This window comes from Phoca vitulina, unplaced genomic scaffold (genome assembly GCF_004348235.1).
Source record: "Phoca vitulina isolate PV1807 unplaced genomic scaffold, GSC_HSeal_1.0 scaffold44, whole genome shotgun sequence".
NCBI lineage: Eukaryota > Metazoa > Chordata > Mammalia > Carnivora > Phocidae > Phoca > Phoca vitulina.
Window position 1 is genome coordinate 9,181,735 of NW_022589747.1, and position 19,826 is coordinate 9,201,560.

The following is a 19,826-nucleotide window of genomic DNA, read 5'->3' on the forward strand; positions in this document are numbered from 1 at the left end:
CCACCAACAGCGTAAGAAGGTTCCCCTTTCTCCACATCCTTGCCAACATCTGATGTTTCCTGTGTTGTTAATTTTAGCCATTCTGACTGGTGTGAGGTGGTATCTCATCATGGTTTTGATTTCTATTTCCCTGATGCTGAGTGATGTTGAGCATTTTTTCATGTGTCTGTTGCCATCTGTATGTCTTCTTTGGAGAAATGTCTATTCATATCTTCTGCCCATTTCTTTACTGGATTATTTGTTTTTTGGGTGTTGAGTTTGATAAATTCTTTATAGATCTTGGATACCAGCCCTTTATCCGATATGTCATTTGCAAATATCTTCTCCCATTCTGTGGGTTTGAAGGCAGCAATTCTTAAATTTTTTATCTCAGAATCCCTTTACACTTAAAATTTATTGAGAATCCCAAAGAACTTTTGTATGGACAATATCTATTAATATGTACCAGTTTAGAAATTATTACTGAAAAATGTTAATTATTTATTAATTTGGCAACATAACATAAATTACGTGCTATAGGTTAATGTAAACAACATATTTTTATGAAACGTAACTATTTTCAAAACCAAAATAATGTGCATGAGGAGAGTGGCATTATTTTACATTTTTACCAATTTCTTTACACCTGGCTATGAGAAGATAGCTAAACTTTCATATTTGCTTCTCTATTAAATCTGCTGTGACATCTTATATCATGTTGCCTCTAGAAAACCCCATTGTACACTCATGAGTGTACAGTGAAAAAGCCAAAGAATGTCTGAGAACTCCTCTCGCACCTTGACTCCACTGTCTACACAAGCCCATTTGTGCTCAGCATCCTACATGCCTTGCAGGCAATGAGTCTGACTTCCAGAGCACCAGTTGAACGGGTTTCAGCAGTCACCAGTGTTGCAAGTGCTTATCTAGTTTACAGAAGATGTTATGTTAAAGATCATTGCAGCAAATCTACAGTAAACCTTCACATCCAGAAAGACAACCCCAGTGTGTGCTGCTGCTGTTGGTGGTCCAAAAATCCCCGTTCTATGATGGATTTCACACAAAATACAATGAAGAAACTGGAGACAATATGAGACCTCCGATCATGAAAAGAAATTTAAATGGAGAGTTTTAATTCTGCAAACCAATTTTTCATGTTACCTAATTGGTTTGTTGTGGTTGTTGTTTTAGTTTTTATTATTTAAGTATAGTTGGCATACAATGTTATATTAGTTTCAGGTGCACAAAATACTGATTTGACAATTGTATGCGTTATGTAAGACCCACAATGATAAGTATAGTTACCATCTGTCACCATACAGTTATTACAATATTATCGACTATATTTTTATGCTATACTGATGACTACACTTCTGTCTAGTGCACCTCCCCTGGGTTCTAGATCGGGTATATTGCAAACTGCTGCTTTCATATTCATGGCATTTACCTTATTTGCTACATCATGGTACAAACTTGTCTAAATTTAAAGAAAAGGAAAAGGCAAAAACCACGTCATGGTCTGTGAGTTATTTTAGTTCTGTGAGGATCTGTTTCTTTATATTTCAAATAATGACATTAGAATATAGTTGTACGTTTATGTTAAATTACTCTCAAAATTAACAAAAAAGAAGAAAGAAAATGAAAAAGAAAGAAAGAAAGAAAGAAAGAAAGAAAGAAAGAAAGAAAGAAAGAAAGAAAGAAAGAAAAAGAAAAAGAAAGAAAGAAAAAAAAACATTTTTGGCCTTACAGCTGCCCCCAAAAAGTCCCTGATGATACTTTGAGAACCAGTTACTGGCTTAAGGGATCAAATTTGTCTTAAATTAGAGCTGTAGAGCATATATGGCTTACAGTTGGAAGAAACCATCTTATGTATCAACAGAGAATAGGGGTAAAGCCAATCTCCCCTCTATACCCCTGGGCTAGCCTGTTTCCTCCCCAACAAGCCAACAACCTGGACCCTGATGTATGGACAAAGAGTAGGACACTCTCAAAAGGGAATTGCTGTGTAAGAAGAGGAGAATTTGGTGGTCTCCCTACTGGGGTTCCCCTTGTACTACCCAAAGGAAAGGTCTTCATCATGGAGGCTTGGGCAGCTCTGGCAAACACAGAGAGGCCTGGAGGACCCACTCAGTGGCTTAGGAACACAGAAAAATCTAGAAGCTTGCCATATGACACACACGTGAAGAATAAACAAAAAGATATTTAATAAATCAAAACACAAGCAAACAAACCAAACCTCAGGCCTTCACACGTACTCAAGAGATGCTCCTTCACCTGACCCCTCTCCCGACATTCACGCTACCTGGAAGATCCTGTCATGCAGCCCCGCTCACTTTCTCAAGAAAACCTGTCTCCTACAAGAGGAAGCCTCACTCCCTGGACCCTCTCAGAGTGCCCAGCCTTGAGTGGTGTCCTAGTTTCAGCCAGGTGAACACAGATGTTCCCCTCTCCCAGTTAGATTCCTTTGTCAGGAATTGCCTATTGTCCTCACCACTCGTAGGTATTTGTTTTTGACATTAATCCTTGTACTGTCCCCCCTTACTTACATAGATGAGTAGGGAAGGGCACCCTAAGAATCTGGTTTGGCCTTAAGTGAATAAAAAGTTGTAATTTCAAGGCCCTGGCCCAAGTCTTTATGCTACTAAAGAGTGGCCACCGGAGGATGACGGTCCTGCAGCTTGAAAGGGCAGCAGAACGGATCCCCGCATCTTCTGTATTAAAGAGCCTCCAGGAAACAGGAGGGTGAAGAAAGATCTTTCGCTCCTCTGCAAAATAGTGTAAGTGAAATTTCCACCAACAGCAGACCTGCAGATCAGACAGTATTTAGGAAAAGATGGCAACTCCTTAAATTGGTTTTACATTTTTTTAGTCTTTGAAAATATTGGTTGTCCTCCGTGTAAGTTTGTGTACTTGCCAACAGTTGTCCACAGGTACCCACCACATTTTAAGAATGAGAAAAACGATCTTCACAGCGAATGGGTTTGAGGAGACAGCAAAGGTCACCAGACTCACCATAGCAAAGCCAGCCCTGGCTGTTTCTGCCCCACGTGCCTGTGATGTTCTAGTCTAAATAACTCAGGCTTTGGTGAATATCTGCTGTGGGGTATTTTGTCTAGTGAAGTCCCTGAGGTGGGAGAGGGGTGGTTCCTAAGGCAGCTGAACATCAGTAGTTAGGGGATTAAATTTCCTCCAGGTGGAAGCATGAAAATTGGGAGCAGTGAGAAAATTTCCTTTACTGAGGGTTGGACCCCAGGACAAGGAAATGAAGCAGAAAGCGGAGCAGGCCCTCAAGGGATGCAGCTACATAGGCACGCTGTTATAGTTGTTTCCTTGAACTCTGAGGATAGTTATGCTGAGTAATCCCTTTAAAATGATGTTCCCCTACACTGTAATCGCCGGTGGCCATCCCATCATAGGGGGTGTTTCACATGAACAGTTGGGGGAGACAACAGTACAGGCAGTGGGGAGCCAGGCCAGAGGCAGGAGGACTGATCCCTTCCTGTTTGACACTGTTTTCCTCTATCATGTCACTTTTTATTATACTAAAGCATCTTGCTTGGTTCCAGAATTAAAAAAAAAAAATCTCTTCCTACGCTGTAATCCTTACCTTTCTCACCCACTAACTGTAGGAACCCGAAGGGCAGAAATTACCTTTTTAAATGTCTATTCGTCATCACCTAGCATCATCTGGCATTCAATCAATATTTAATTGGGGGTGGGGGGCATAAGATATTTTCCTCAAGGAGAAATCATTACATCTATTTGGTCCCAAATAATTAAAGTGACAACAAGAACAAAGAGAGCCAACAAAGACTGTTGTTAATCATACTGTGATTACATAAACGGCAACGATTTATTTGTGTCCTTTTACTATGCATGTTATGTTCCCGGGCAATTAAGAAAGAGGAATCTTTCAGGCCAATTAAATATTTAGATGATTAACATTACCTCCTGTTACCAAAGCTATGTTTATTCAAACACAGGGACTGAAATAAAACGTGAAAAGGAAAAAAAAAAAAAAAAGGCCTGTGGCTCCTCCTCCAGACACCCCCCTCCCAACTGTGATGAATAGGAGGGACTGTTTCCCCCCCTGCCCCTGGGAGACACTATCCTTGCAGTGTTTTAGGCTGTTTTGAAATGCTTTTCTTTAGAGGAATTTTTTTTTCCCCTTGATATCAAAGAGCTGCTGCTGCTCGCGTGGCTGGCGCACCGGGCGCAGAGGACATCGGCGGAACCTGTCGGCCGGTGAAAATGCAGACTGATGATGGCGCGTCTAGGGACGCGCTTGCCCTGGTCTGCACACCGCACACACCTTGAATGACAGCGAATTATTCTCTACAGGCTTTTCCTGCGGGAAGCGCCACGCGCGGTCCTTCGGCTTGCTCTGGAAAATCTGGAGAGGCTCTCGGACGCAGAAGAGGAGCCGGGCGCGGCGAGCCCGGGAGCGATTCCAGAGCCCGGGGACTCCGGCCCTGCCGTGCGCGTCGCCGCGGACCGGCTGTGCAAGCCGCGGGCCCCTGTCCCCGCGGGGCCGCAGCCTGAGAGCGGGCGGCGGCGGCGAAGGGGCGATGCGGCCAGGCGTGTGCGGACTCTGAGCTGCCCAGCGCAGCCGAGGCTCCGGCCTGAGCGCTCCCCGCGGAGCCTGCGCGCTCCCGGCCGGGCAGCTTCACCCGAGCCCGCGCCACCGGGGATCGGCGGCCCAGTCGGCGTCCGGGCGGGGTGGGGGCAGCACGTGCAGCACAGCAGCTGCCGCCAGATGTGCCGGCGCCCCGCTGCGAGGCCGGCCCCCGGGAGAGGCTCCTGCCCGCTCCGAAGCCCCGCTCGTCCTCGCCGCTGGCAGCCTTCGTGAAGGAAGCCGTCGACCCCCGGCCGCGCAGGGTCGCGGAGAGAGGCGGCGGCGGGAGCACGCCCGGGCTCCCAGAGCGTTGCTCGAATCGAAGCGCCTCGCCAGGAGGTTTGTCCCCGCCCGCTCGCCGTGCCGCGCGGCCCCACTGGTAGGGAAAGAGCGCGCGGCTGAGATGGGCGAGACCATGTCAAAGAGACTGAAGTTCCATCTGGGCGGGGAAGCAGAGATGGAGGAGCGGGCGTTCACCAACCCCTTCCCGGACTACGAGGCCGCTGCCTCCGCGGTGTTCGCCGCCGGGGCGGCCGAGGAGACGGGCTGTACTCGCCCCCCACCCCCCACCGACGAGCTTGGCCTCCCTTTTCACAACAACGGAAAGGTGAGTCGGCGGTCGGCGCTGGCCGAGCCTTGGGCCGCGCCAGGTTGGGGGGGGTTGGCGATGGTAGCGTCCACCCGCCCCGCCCCAAGGCGCGCTGACGTCACCTCTCCGCGCCGGGCGCCGCGCGAGTCCCAAGCTGGGAGCGCGAGGGAATCGGGGAAGAACGGCGTCTGGGCGCGCTTTCTGGTAGCAAGCTGCCCTGCTTCCGGGAGGAAGGGTTATGGATTTCTGTTTTGTTGACAGCTTGCCTTTTGATAGGCGCCTCCTGGCCTCTCATGCCTTTGAAATACATTGATGAAGCCTCTATTTCTTGGCACGTGGAAGTGAATGTCAGGGCTGTAGTGGCGGTTGACATGCAGATTTATTTTCTGTCGGGGGCCTCGCACGCGCTCCAGCCCCTGGAGCTGCAAGCGTACCCCCTGACAGTCTGTTCCTCGTCTCCCGGAGGCCGGTTGTATCATCAGGCCTGGCCCCTGGTCCCCTGCCCTTGGGATTTACGGCATAGGAACAACAAAAAAGCGTTGTTCATAAACAGTAGTGTCATTTGGATTGGTCTTGTCTGCGTGCTCAGGACTTTGAAACGGGGTATTTGAACAAACGTTCATTTCGTAGGGGAAAAGTGGAAATAAAGGAAGACGTGAACATCAGCGTAACTGTTCACGTTTGGTGAAAGCAGACGTTTACCAGTTAGGTTATTGTTTTTTTCACTGACCTAAGTGTTCCAAGTCCCAGTTCCCCTCCCTGGTTCCCCATGTGTTTTGCATTTTTACTGTAAGTCACAAGTAGCGTAAGAGTAAAGAGAAGAGGTTTCTGAAATCTGGAGGAAAAAAAATATTAAGGAACCAGCAACGTTTCAAAGAAAAAGTTGTAAGAAAAAATTATAATCCCCATCAGTTCATTCAGTCCCATGTTGTTAATTCTTGTTCTGCTCGAGTCCAGTTTTTTCATTGGTTCTGGAAATTCTTATCTAATTCAGCTTTATGATCTTAAAGTTAGGTGAAATCTGTATTCTAGACTACTTGCCAGAGTTCTTACCGTTGTGTATCTCTCTGAAGATGAAGCACATTTGCAAAAGCATAAGAGTAAAACAATGACTGTAAATGACAAAAGACTTAAAAAATGGCCATAGTTAAAGATGTGATGAGAGTTCATTTGATAAGGAAATGTAGTTATTTCTGTGGTGTGAAACAGTTTAAGATAATTGGTCATGTTGGAACATATATCCATACACATACACCTGTTGAGGAGGAAGATCTTCCTTTGCCCTGTGGTCCTTCTAGCTGGACTTAGAATCAAACCCACGTAAGAGATTAACAGGAGAAAATAAAATTTAATAGGTGTACTTGCAGGGAATCCATACAGACAGGAGATTCCAAAGATAATGAGGCAACAGGAAGCTTTTAAGAGCTAAGGAGAGGTATGCGGAGGGGGGGCGGTAGTGCTGAGGACACAAAGGGGGAGAAAGACCATTAGCAAGGAAGTGAAAGGGGATGTTTGGAAGAACAAGGTTGCCATATTATGCAGATGAGTTCCTTAGGTAAAGGGGAGTCTTTTTGCTAGCTTTCTTCCCGTTACAGGCTCTCCTTTACAATGTAAATTTAGGCAGTTGTGGGGGAGGCAGAGAGCTTTTCCTGCATCTGCTGGGTTTTGATTACTTTAAAAAAAAAAAAGATTTAATTTTAGAGCATGGGTGGGGTGTGGCGACAGAGGGATAAGGAGAAGCAGATTCCCTGCTGAGCAGGAAGCCCAGTGCGGGGTTCCATCCCGGGGCCACCCAGTGGGTGATCTGAGCCACCCAGCCACCCCTGGGTTTTGATTACTTTTAACTCAATAATGTTTATGCCAAAGGGGCCCATCTTGGGGTTGCCTCCTCTTGGGCCCTTATACCCTAAGAAAGTTTGTCATCCCTTATTTGTAGTGCTTCACATGTAATTTAACATGCCAAATAAACATATTTCGTTCTACATCTATTTTTTACAATGTAAGAGACAAATCCTTTGAGATTTTCCAGGGACCCTCAGAGAAATCTAGGTTGTTATAATGGCAAAGACACCATTTAGAATTCGATTTTGGAAAGTTGTCAAAATGTCAAAAATTTTGAGCACTTGACTAAATAGCATCATAGATCATTATGAAATAGTAGTGATTCACATAACCAAAGTGGAAACACGAGATTTTTAAAGGCAAATCCAAAAGGTTACATAGTTGAGAACAAAATTTAACTCGGAAATATTGAAGACTCCCTTCTCCTAAGTGATTAAAATCTTGCTACAGACGACACTTAAGCACAGAAAATGACTTTGATAAGACACAGAATCTTTGCTTTGTGGGCAGACTACTTAAAAAGTAAAGACAGACCTTTCACAGCCTCTCTATAGACCAATATTTCAAGAAAAGTTTGTCCTTTTTTTTTTTTTTTAATTTTTTTTTAAAGGTTTTATTTATTTGACAGAGAGAAAGACAGCCAGAGAGGGAACACAAGCAGGGGGAGTGGGAGAGGGAGAAGCAGGCTTCCCGCGGAGCAGGGAGCCTGATGCGGGGCTCGATCCCAGGAGCCTGGGATCATGACCTGAGCCGAAGGCAGATGCTTAACGACTGAGCCACCCAGGCGCCCCAAAAGTTTGTCCTTTTAACAGGGAGAAAACCGAATTCTAATTTTGCATGTGTACTTTTGATATTTAGACTCATTCTTTAAAAACTTAAATTCATTCCAGTCTTAGCCTGCTTGCTCACACAGAAAATTCCTTTCCCAAGACTCCTTTTCTACAACCTCCCCCTCCATTCAGGTTTTACCTCTTTCTTATCCTGGAACAACCAGTCGTTTTACTCTAGGACACAGTTACACTTTTTTTCTTTAACAAAAAACATGTTCTTCGTATCTTTCCTTATCCAAAAAAATTGTACTTTTTCTTAGCCTACTTTTAATACAGTTGTTTCCTTTTAGTCTTGTTATTTCTATTAGTTTAAATGACATGTATTGTTTAGAATCCTTAACCCTTAGGGACCTTAATTTCTAGTGAAAACTAAGAAGTAAACAATTACGGATTGTCTGTCCCCCAAGCATTCTGTGAATTGGCTATTTTATGAATACATTTCACAATTTCTAGAAGTATATGCTTCCTCATAGTAGCTTTTTCAATGTGGTAAACCTGTTTACCAATGGACCCAAATATCTTTAGTTCCTTGGTAATAAGAAGCCAAAAGTAGATAAACCTGTGCCCAGTAATCATGTCTCAGAATTCCAGCACTTTGGATATATCACCCTAGTCTCCTAGACTGTAGGATTTCTGCTGAGAAATCCCATCGGAGGTTTCTTTGTAGGTTATATATCATCTTTTCTCTTGCTATCTCTAGGTTTTTCTCTCTGTGTTGTGTTAGAAGGTAGGAGAAGGACAGTAAAGTATCCCCTGATGTGGGAAACAGAGACAGAAAAAAGGAAAAGAAATTATTACATTTCCTTATTACTCACAGCCCACGGACAAGTCCTTGAAGCAGGCAGAGTGAAATTCCTCTGGGGACTCAACTGCCTCAATGTCAGCACCTTGCTAAGGGCAAAAGGCCCACTTAGCCCGACCCCCCCATAAGTCTGCTTTAACATATAAAAATGCCTTCAGAAATTTTCCTTTATCTCTAAACCCCGCAAGATATGTGTTGGCAATCATCCCCCAAGCATATGGCCCACTGATATACATCTGAAGGGTCTCAGGACTAAGGTTTTATTAAACGGTAATAAATGACCTTTTCCCAACAATAGCTGAGTCCCCTCAAGGTCCTGAAAACCTTGTTTTCAAAATTCCTTAGAGACTTACGCTATCCCTAAACCTCCTCCCAACTTGTAGGTGTATAATCACCACCCCTCACAACCTTTTTGCAGCTCTTTCTGCCCATGGGTCCTGTCCCCGTGCTTTAATAAAATCACCTTTTTACACCGAAGACGTCTCAAGAATTCTTTCTTGGCCATCGGCTTCGAACCCTGACGTCTTTCCTACATCATCCCCCAAATGGAGAAGGGACCTTGAGACTGGGAAACAAAGCAGGCGACCTCATACAGTTTACAGAGTTTTATTCAGGGGAACTTACTGATGGGGGATCAGGTGGAGAATGATCCAGACATTAGTACAGAGATTTTATAGAGGGAGGGGATGCACAGAAGGGCATTGTAGTGAGATCAGAGGGCTTGCATGCATTTCAGAGGGCTTGCCTGTATCTAATTGGCAGTTAATCTTTAATTACATCTTATGGCCCCAGCTGTGCATCAGGAAGGGGTGAGACGATGTTATCTCTAACAGATTCATGGGAGGCCAAAGCAAGCCTCCCCCATCCTGGCCTTGATGGGCATTTCTAAGGTATGTATGTTAATCTTCCAGGGGCCCAGAACATGTAGCTCCAAGAGAGGTCATCACGTGAACATGAAGAACAAGATGGAGGGCCAAAGATGGAGTCAGTGTTGTCAGCTCTCCTACAGTTTGGTTTTTGATTGTTTTATTATAACGTGTCTTAGACAGGGACATTTCGGATTAAAATAATGGGGTGATCTATTTATTATGTCCAGATCTTTTCACGGGTTTGGGAAGTTCTCTGCTATCATTCTTTAAATAAGGTTTTGCCCCCTTCTCTTTGTGGAACTGGTGCAGATATTGTTGTTTTGTTTTGAAGGTGTCCTATAGATCACATAGGCTTTCTTCACTCTTTTTAATGTTTTTTTCTTTTTTTGTCTTCAGACTGGGTTGTTTCGCAGTTCCTATCTTCTCACTGATTTTATCTTCTATTTGGTCTACTCTGCTTTTGATTCTCTTTGCTGTGTTTTCTATTTCATTAAATTCTTCAGCTCTGGAATTTATTTTTGATTCTTTTCCATGATTTCCATCTCTTTGTTAAATTTCTCATTTTGGTCATGTGTTCTTTTTCTGATTTCATTAAATTTTCTTTCTGTATTTTCTTTGTTTTTATTTTTATTTTTTTAAGATTTTTATTTATTCATTTGACAGCGAGAGAGGGAACGCAAGCAGAGGGAGGGGGAGAGGGAGAAGCAGGCTTCCCGTGGAGCAGGGAGCCCAGTGCGGGGCTCGATCCCAGGACCCTGGGTTCATGACCTGAGCCAAAGGCAGATGCAGCTCATTGAGTTTCCTTAAGACAGCTATTTTGAATTCTTTATTGTATAAATCATACATTTTTATGTCTTTGGGTTTGGTTAGTGGAAGATTATTGTGATATTTTGGGTATGTCATGTATCCTTGATTTTTCATTAACCTGTGTCTGAGTCCAGAACACATCTGCGGGAACTGTATCCCTTTCATGCGCTCTGCTCTGGGAATCTTATATGCTACTGCCCCAATTTTCCTCTTCTCCCCAGTCATAGAGCCCTCCCAGTAATGCTCCGAATGCCATGAAAGAAGAATGAGTCTCTTCAACAGAGTCCTGCACGTGCAAGATTTGAAAACTGGGCATTCACTCAAGGGCTCTCCCTTTTCCCTATGGGAGAAAACATGGGCCATCTATTTAGCCTTATGCTGTTCCACCTTTGGGAAGCGGTAATGCTGATAAAGACAAGCTCTTTCCCAATTTAATGCATACAAACTCATTTTTTTTTCCTCTAATGGACTGTTGGAACTTTTCCTCTCAAAAACTGGATTTCTCCAAAGGTTTTCTGATCCGAAAGTGATTGCTCAACTCGGGGTTCTGCATGCACTCTCGGATCACAGCTTGGGGGGCGGGGGCGACAACTAGTTCCCAGTCTCCTGTAGGTTCCACAGCCAGTACCAGAATCTCTGCTTATTACCTGATAGACTGGTGGGCGAGACCTCCCATGGGTCCCTTGGTGTAGGAGCTGGGTTCCACAACTCACACAAAAGCACTTCTGTTTGTGGATGGATGCCTAATTTTTATTGTTAAAGGGAGGACAAAAACAAGGGATGCCTAATCCTAATGCTGCAGTGATGCTGATGTCACCCTGGTTTAGGTCTTTGATCTTTATCTGTTAATTTTTTCTTGAATGTACACAAGAGGTTTCTGGATCAGAGATTTACTATTTATCAGACAGACTATAACCAGTGAGTGGTTCCATGTGTCTCAGGTCTTCCCTGTGGGGCAACACAATGAAAGCTATGTCAGACGTCCTCCTTATGCAACGTGTGTGTATTGTAGGCAAATGATGAAGAAACGTAACTTTTCTCTGCTTTTTACAAATGGAAAAGAGGCAACTGTCTTCCCTTCTCCTTCTCGGAGAGTTTCATTAGAAATATCATACTCTTAAGTCTTTGGAATGTAAATCGATTTCTCTATGAAAAAGATAAGCCGGTTACTCTTCAGTTATACAATTCAGAAGTGTCTCCCTGTTTTATTTTTAATTTTTTTAAAGATTTTATTTATTTATTTGATAGAGCACAAGAGGGGGAGTGGCAGGCAGAGGCGGAGGGAGAAGCAGGCTCCCCGCAGAGCAGGGGGAGCCCGATGCGGGGCTTGATCCCAGGACCCCCAGATCATGACCTGAGCCGAAGGCAGTCACTTAACCGACTGAGCCACCCAGGCGCCCAGTGTCTTCCTGTTTTAGGGCCTCATCCCCCTCAAATATAAACACATATCTCCAGGGTTAAGTAAACCTCTCTGGACTTATTACAATGTATACAATTGTAGCTTAATTCCTAAGGTTTGCTTTTAGTCTAGAATCCCAAATTTCAGGAAAATGTGCTTGAAAGCCCTAAACTGTGTGGTAACACAAAAACATTTTCTCCATAGTCTCATAGAGGGACATTTTTATAACAAGTCAGTCTGTCAGTAAGACGCACAGTCATAAATTTGTGTCTAATAACAGAACTACAAAATACATGAAAGCAAAAAATAATAAAGGGTTAAATAGAAAATTCCACAATCATAGTCATGGATTTTAATATATCTCAGCAGTTTCTCTGGCAGCTAGATCTTTCAGAAATCATCAAAGACATAAAAATCTGAACACTATTGGCGCGCCTGGGTGGCTCAGTCGTTAAGCGTCTGCCTTCGGCTCAGGTCATGATCCCGGGGTCCTGGGATCAAGCCCCACATCAGGCTCCCTGCTCGGTGGGAAGCCTGCTTCTCCCTCCCGCTCCCCCTGCTTGTGTTCCCTCTCTCGCTGTCTCTTTCTCTGTTAAATAAGTAAATAAAATCTTTAGAAAAAAAATTTGAACACTATCGACTACTTATTTAAGAATGCTGCTAAATTTCTCTTGAGAAAGGCTACCAGTGATTAAGAATACTTGTTTCCTTAGCTCTTAGCAGCCTTGGGACTTAATGTTTTTAAATTTTTTTATTATTTGTTAATCTGATAAGGCAAACTGTGGTACTTATATTTATTTGCATTTCATTAATTGCTAAGTAATTTAACATTTTTCATATGTTTGTCATTTCATATTTTTCTTTTTGTAAGGTACCTTGATAATTTTAGGTCTATTTCTATATTGTTGTGGTCTTTTTTTACTTATAATGTTTTATATTGCAGATGTTTCCCCCTTGTCATTAATTTTTAAGCCATCTTTCTTACATTCTTTAACTTACAGAAGTTAACATGTTTGTGTAGTCAAATCCATCTTTTTTTTTTAATTTTTATTTCCTTTGGTTTCTACAACTTATTTTTTGTAATCCTACCAATGCCTATAGTCCATATAGGGCATTATCTCCTTTAAAAACTTACCTTATAAAATCAAGGTAGACACCAATGAAGCATCGAAAAGGGCCAGGTAATATAATTTCTACCTCTTACGTTCTGAGATTATTTAAGTATTTATTATAATATTGCTCTATTCTTACACAATATAAATTTCTGTATTCTTTTGGTTCTCAGATCATTCATGATTTCACAAGGCGAATCCAGACCAAAATCAAAGATCTTCTACAGCAAATGGAGGAGGGGCTGAAGACAGCTGACCCACATGATTGCTCTGCTTATACCGGTTGGACAGGTGAGAATGTGGGATTCAAGTAATTGGTATGTTCTGTTTTGGATTTATAATTATAAGACTTCAATTAAAATTTTTCTTCTTTGAAAATAGTAAAGTTTTATACCCTTTAAGTGATATCTTGAACTTCTTCAGTGATGAGTGCTTTGGAGTTTTATTTCTAAGAAATATTTTCTGCTTGAAGTTTGATATGTAGTATGTCATATTTTTATAGCGTTATTTATTTGACCTAATATATGGGTATCTATGAAAATGCATAATAAGAGAAAACTTGCCTTAGGGTCAGTTTTTTATTTGCCTTTATTACTTTGATCTTTGGGACAAGTTGTATGTGATTTCTCCATTATGCGTAAACTGTTTAACCTATTGCTTGTACTCATTTGACTCATTTGTACACATAAAGATTTTGATTTTGAATTTAGTGATAATAATTGAATAAGCAACCTGTAATACACATTACATCAAAAAACTTAATTTCAAAATTATCTTGCCTTAACTATCCTTTACATTCTTACTATTTTACCATATAGCCCAAACATTGTAATAATAATTTAGGGAGTATAAAAGAAATAAAAGACCTTCTTCTGAGAGATTAGACTGCATTATGGTTACTGCTAATAACAATTTATGTATCAGTTTACAGCCCTTGTTAAGTTTTTATAGTGTAGTCAATGAACAGCATAGACGTAAGTATTCATGTTAGAATTACTGAGAACTGACACCTGCTTTTGCAGTGCACAACCAGACATAATGGCCCTGATCTTTTTTTGTGTTCATTTTTATATTTATTTCTGTGATGCTTTATTTGTATTTGCCTGTTATGAATACAACATTTACATAATGACATTAAAATTAAATTTTTCAAAACTATTAAACTCAGAAAGACATGGAGCTAATTCAACTTACAGAGCCAAAGAAATTTACCTTAAATGTAAATTTAGATAATTTTAGCTAACTTGAATTAAAATGCAAGAAGGATTTTTAAGAAATATTTATTTTAGAGAGAGAGTGCCTGCGAGTGGGGGGAGGGGCGGGGAGAGAGAGAGAGAGAGAATCTCAAGCAGACTCCCTGCTGAGTGCAGAGCCTGATACAAGGCTCGATCTCCCAACCCTGAGATCATGACCTGAGCTGAAACCAAGAGTCAGATGCTCAGCTGACTGAGCCACCCAGGAGCCCCAAGATAATTTTAGCTAACTTGAAGTAAAAAGCAAAGAAGGATATTTTTATTTTTATTTATTTATTTATTTTAAGATTTTATTTATTTGAGAGAGAGAAAAAGAGCATGAGCTGGGGGGAGGGGCAGCGGGAGGAGGAGAAGCAGACAGCCCATTGAGCAGGGAGCCCAGTACAGGACTGGAACCTAAAGCAGGACTCAATCCCAGACCCAGAGATCATGACCTGAGCTGAAGGCAGATGCTCAACCTGACTGAACCACCCAGGCACCCCAAGAAGGATATTTTTAAAGGAAAAATAACATAGTTATTATTAGCACAGATTTCCCCTGAAAAGTCTTTTACTTAAAACATTTCTTGTTGAAATAGGGGTTTGAAGTCCATGATTATTAGGTTCTAAATTAGCTATGCATCAGAAACAGAGGTCTTTATAATAACATATTATCAGCCTCCATCCCAGAATGATTACGTGAGGATCTCTGGCAGAGGAGTCCAAGAATCAGTATTTCTTAAAAATCCCCATTTGTTGTCATCTTTTGGAATCAGTGATTGAGCCATCATGGAGGTATTTGGTGTGAATGGTTAAAAATAATATTTAGGGCTTTGGGATTCAGGTAGCACTATGGAATCTACTTACACCCATACCTCCTATCTTTTCTCCTAAAACTGTACAATATAAGAAGAATGAATGAAGCACCCACAACTTATTTTTTTTTTTTAGCAAAATTGTGAGATAGAGAATACACCGAATAATAACGTATGAAAAACACATAGAATGCAGAATAACTGTAGAAAGTGACACTGGTGTCCAGGTGAGGAAGCCAAATGACCCATGGGTGGCAAAATGTATTCTGCACTTCCCCCTCTCCCAAATCAATAAATAATTATTCTCAGAAGGATGACACACACCCTCTGGGGGAATTTTTGAGGGCATATCTGAACACGAAGTGGGCAAGGAAGAGAGGCAGAGAAAAATGGTATGGAGAGCATACAGGGAACAGAGGTTATAGAATTTTTTTAAACAGCATTATTCTATAAAAGGGGATTATTTTATGAGGCAGGAACTTCATCCCTGGTGGCACTGGCTAGTAGTGTAGTCAAAAAGGAAACGTCAGTGGGTCAGTGGTAGGAACCCTTGTGAAACAAATAAGGATATGAGAATCAAAGGAAATCTGGTCACCACGAGTCACCATATACACATAAACTGTCACTTAGTAAGAAGAGGATGCCCTTGAGATTAGAAAAACGGGGAAAGCTATCCTAACATTTTCCCTCTTTTAGAGAGTCCTCCTGTTAATAGTTGATTCAGAAAAATTCATCTAATTCAAACTTAAGAAAAAATTCAATTGTATATGTAATATTGGAAACAAAGGAATATCAAATTTTGTCAGTGGAAAAAGAAAAAAACACCAGGAAAATGCCATTACAATGTGGAGAAGAATTGCAGCATTTTCAACATTAATTTTGGAACTTAATTAAGCAATTGTATCACAAAGCAGAAATAAAAGGAACCCGGAAAAGAGATGGCAAGACGATAAGATGATGTGAAATAAGAACTGAAAGAACTAAGAAAAGAAATTGAAGGACAAGAAAAAATCACTTCAGAAATAAAGTCCAAATGACAAGGGGCTGAAGAAAGAACGGACACTACAGAAAGCACAGCAATACCATAAAAATGAAAAAACATAAAATGAAGAGAGAACTCTAGTTTCTGGTCTGGGAAATGAGTTTAGAAGTTGTCACTGCAGAGTAAAGAGCTGAACAAACTGAAAGATAAACAATTCTTAGATCCATTAGCAAAGTGAGGTCATAGGGCAAATGTCTACACCAAAAATAGGAGAGATAGGGAGATACAGAAAATCACAATTTACTGGAGCAGAGAGCCACACGAAGGAACATCCGTGGGAACGCGTGTGGGGATAAGAAATTTAAACTTTAATTAATTGCTGGAGGCTGAGTGTGAACAGTTATGAGAGTTAAATGCCTCTAAATGGACCCAGTTATAAGGACCCTTCTTCACTTTTTCAAGTGTTCTCACTGAGATTGGAGAAAAATCCCTTTGTGCTTTTGGAAGGGCTAGGAAAGAGGAACCATTTTGAAATATGTGAGAGCATTGTTTTTCTTCACCAGATGGGCCCTCAGGAGAAGCTATTTCACCAGAACCTAACCTACTGGAGTTTTATTGAAGCCAGACTTCCCTGGGGGAAGGGAAGTACCCAACTCCAGCCCCCTGTAACTGTCCTGTCCAACCTACAGGAAAGAAAACACTGAGAAGCACTAGTAAAGGTCATAGTCCAGGGGCACACCAAAAGACTGAGACCTAATCATAGGACCATACAGTGCTTCTACTCCCCTTTTCCTTACCACCACATTACTAAAGGACCGGTTACTGCAGTTTCTTTTACCCAGTACATTATGTTGACCTTGCAATAAAAATTCACAAGGAATACTAAAAGGCAAAAAAGTAAAATAGGATTAAAACAGTTTGAAGTGACTTAAGTAAACGTCAGACCCAGAATCAGATACGGCAGGAATGTTGACATTATCAAAGCAGGAATTTTCAAATACTGTGATTAATAATGCTGAGGATTTTAGTGGAAAAGGAAACATGTAAGAATACATTAATAATGGAAGTAGAGAGATGGAAATTCTTTTTTTATTCTTTTTATTTAAATTCCAGTTAGTTAACATACAGTATAATATTAGTTTTGATATATAATATAGTGATCCAACATTTCCATACAACACCCAGTGCTCATCACAACCAGTGCACTCCTTAATCCCCATCACCTATGTAACCCAACACCCCCACCGACCTCCCTACTGATAACCATCACTTTGTTCCCTGTAGTTAAAAGTCTGTTTCTTTGTTTGCTTTGTTTTTTTGTTTTTGCTAAATTGCACATATGTGTGAAATCATATGGTATTTGTCTTTCTCTGACTTATTTTGCTTAACATAATACCCTCTAGCTCCATCCGTGTCAGTGCAAGTGACAAGATCTCATTCCTTCTTATGGCTGAGTAACATTCCTTTGTATATATGTATACCACATCTTCTTTATTCATCAGTTGATGGACACTTGGGCTGTGTCCATATTTTGGCTATTATAGATAATACTGCTATAAACTTTGAGGTGCATGTATCCCTTTGAATTAGTATTTCTGTATCTTGTGGGTAAATACCTAGTAGTGCAATTGCTGGGTCGTAGGGTAGCTCTATTTTTTAACTTCTTAAGAAACCTACATACTGTTCTCCAGATTGGCTGTGCCAGTTTGCATTCCCACCAATAGTGCAAGAGGGTTGCCCTTTCTCCGCATCCTCACGAGCATCTGTTGTCTCTTGTGTTACTGATTTTATCCGTTCTGACAGGTGTGAGGTGGTATCTCATTATAGTTTTGATTTGCATTTGCCTGATGATGAGTGATGTTGAACATCTTTTCATGTGTTTGTTGGCCATCTGGATGTCTTCTTTGGAGAAATGTCTGTTCATGTTTCTGCTGGGATCTCTGTTCCTCCCCATCATCGTTATCAAAAATCTGCCCATGTTTTAATTGGATTGTTTGTCTTCTTGGTGTTGAGTTTTATAAATTCCTTATATATTTTGGATAGTAGCCCTTTATCACATTGTCATTTGAAAGTATCTTCTTCCATTCCATAGGCTGCATTTTAGTTTTGTTGATTGTTTCCTTTGCTGTGCAGAAGCTTTTTATTTTTATGTAGTCCCAGTAGTTAATTTTTGCTTTTGTCCTTGCTTCAGGAGACATACCTAGAAAGAAGTTGCTATGGCTGATGTCACACAACTTACTGCCTATATTCTCTTCTAGGATTCTTACGGTTTCAGCTCTCGCATTAGGTCTTTCATCCATTTTGAATTTATTTTTGTGTATGATGTAAGAAAATGGTCTGGTTTTATTCTTTGGTGTGTTGCTATTCAGTTTTCCAAGCACCATTTGTTGAACGGTCTTTTTCCCATTGGACATTCTTCCCCGCTTTGTCAAGGATTAATTGACCATATAGCTGTGGGTTCATTTCTGGGTTTTCCATTCTGTTCCAATGATCTGTGTGTCTGTTTTTGTGTCAGTATCATTCTGTTTTGATTACTACAGCTTTGTAATGTAAGTTGAATTGAGTTGTGATGCCTCCAGCTTTGCTTTTCTTTTTTAAGGTTACTTTGGCTATTCAGGGTCTTTTGTGATTCCATACAAATTTTAGGATTGTTTGTTTTAGCTCTGAAAAATACTGTTGTCATTTTGATAGAGATTGCATTAAATGTGTAGATTGCTTTGGGTAGTATAGACATTTTAACACTATTTGTTCTTCCAATCTATGAACATGAAATATCTTTCCATTTCTTTGTGTAATATTCACTTTCTTTCATCAGTGTTTTATAGTTTAAAGAGTACACATCTTTCACCTTTTTGATTAGGTTTATTCCTAGGTATCTTATGTTTGGTGTAAACTGTAAATGGGATTCATTCCTTAATTTCTCTTTCTGCTGCGTCATTATTGGTGTGTAGAAATGCAACAGATTTCTGTACGTTTATTATGTATCCTACAACTTTACTGAATTCATGTATCAGTTCGAGTGATTTTTTGGTGGAGTCTTTTGGATTTTCTATATAAAGTATCATGTCATCTGGAAATAGTGAAAGTTTGACTTCTTCCTTGCCAATTTGGTTGCCTTTTATTTCTTTTTCTTGTCTAATTACCGTGGCTAGGATTTCCAGTACTGTTATAAATAACAGTGGTGAAAGTGGACGTCCTTGCCTTGTTCCTAACCATTAAGGAAACGCTCTCAGTTTTTCCCCATTGTGGATGATATTAGCTGTGGGTTTTCCATAGATGGGCTTTATTATCTTGAGGTATGTTCCCTCTAAAACTACTTTGCTGAGGGTTTTTATCACGAACGGACGTACTTTGTCAAATGCTTGTTCTGCAGAAGATCCAATGGTTCTTATCCTTTCTTTTATTAATGTGATGTATCATGCTGATTTATTTGTAAATATTCAACAACCCTTACAAGCCAGGAATAAATCCAGCTTGATGGTGGTGAATGGATTAGGTCAGATTGGATGAATCGGTGAATGGATTTTGTTGGATTAGGTCGGCTTGTATTTTATTGAGAATTTCTGTATCCATTCTCTTCAGGGATGTTGGCCTATAGTTCTCTTTTTTAGTGGAATTCTTACCTGGTTTTGGTAGCAGGGTATTGCTAGCCTCACAGAATGAAGTTGGAAGTTCTTCCATTTCTATTTTTTGGAATAGTTTGAGAAGAATAAGTATTAACTCTTCTTTAAAATTTTGGTAAAATTCTCCTATGAAACCACCTGGTCCTAGACTTCTATTTGTTCGGAGATTTTTGGTTACTGATTCAATTTCTCTGCTGGTCTATTCATATTTTCTATTTCTTCCTGTTTCAGTTTTGGTAGTTAATATGTTTCTAGAAATTTATCCGTTTCTCCCAGGTTGTTCATTTTTTTGGCATATAGATTTCATAATAGTTTGTATTTCTGTGGTATTAGT

At 40.9% G+C, this 19,826-nt stretch overlaps 1 protein-coding gene and 1 pseudogene across 1 annotated transcript in view; both read left to right on the forward strand.

Annotated features, from left to right (window-relative positions):
- Positions 1-836: 836 nt before the first annotated feature.
- Positions 837-1,111, forward strand: LOC116648509 (annotated as a pseudogene).
- Positions 1,112-3,800: 2,689 nt separating this feature from the next.
- Positions 3,801-19,826, forward strand: part of LANCL2 (LanC like 2) — a 56,729-nt gene continuing 40,703 nt past the window's right edge. Inside the window, exons 1-2 of the mRNA XM_032430486.1 lie at positions 3,801-5,198; positions 13,015-13,132. Of these exons, the coding sequence (XP_032286377.1) occupies positions 4,995-5,198; positions 13,015-13,132 (322 nt within the window). The 5' untranslated portion in view covers positions 3,801-4,994. The remainder of the gene's footprint in view (positions 5,199-13,014; positions 13,133-19,826) is intronic.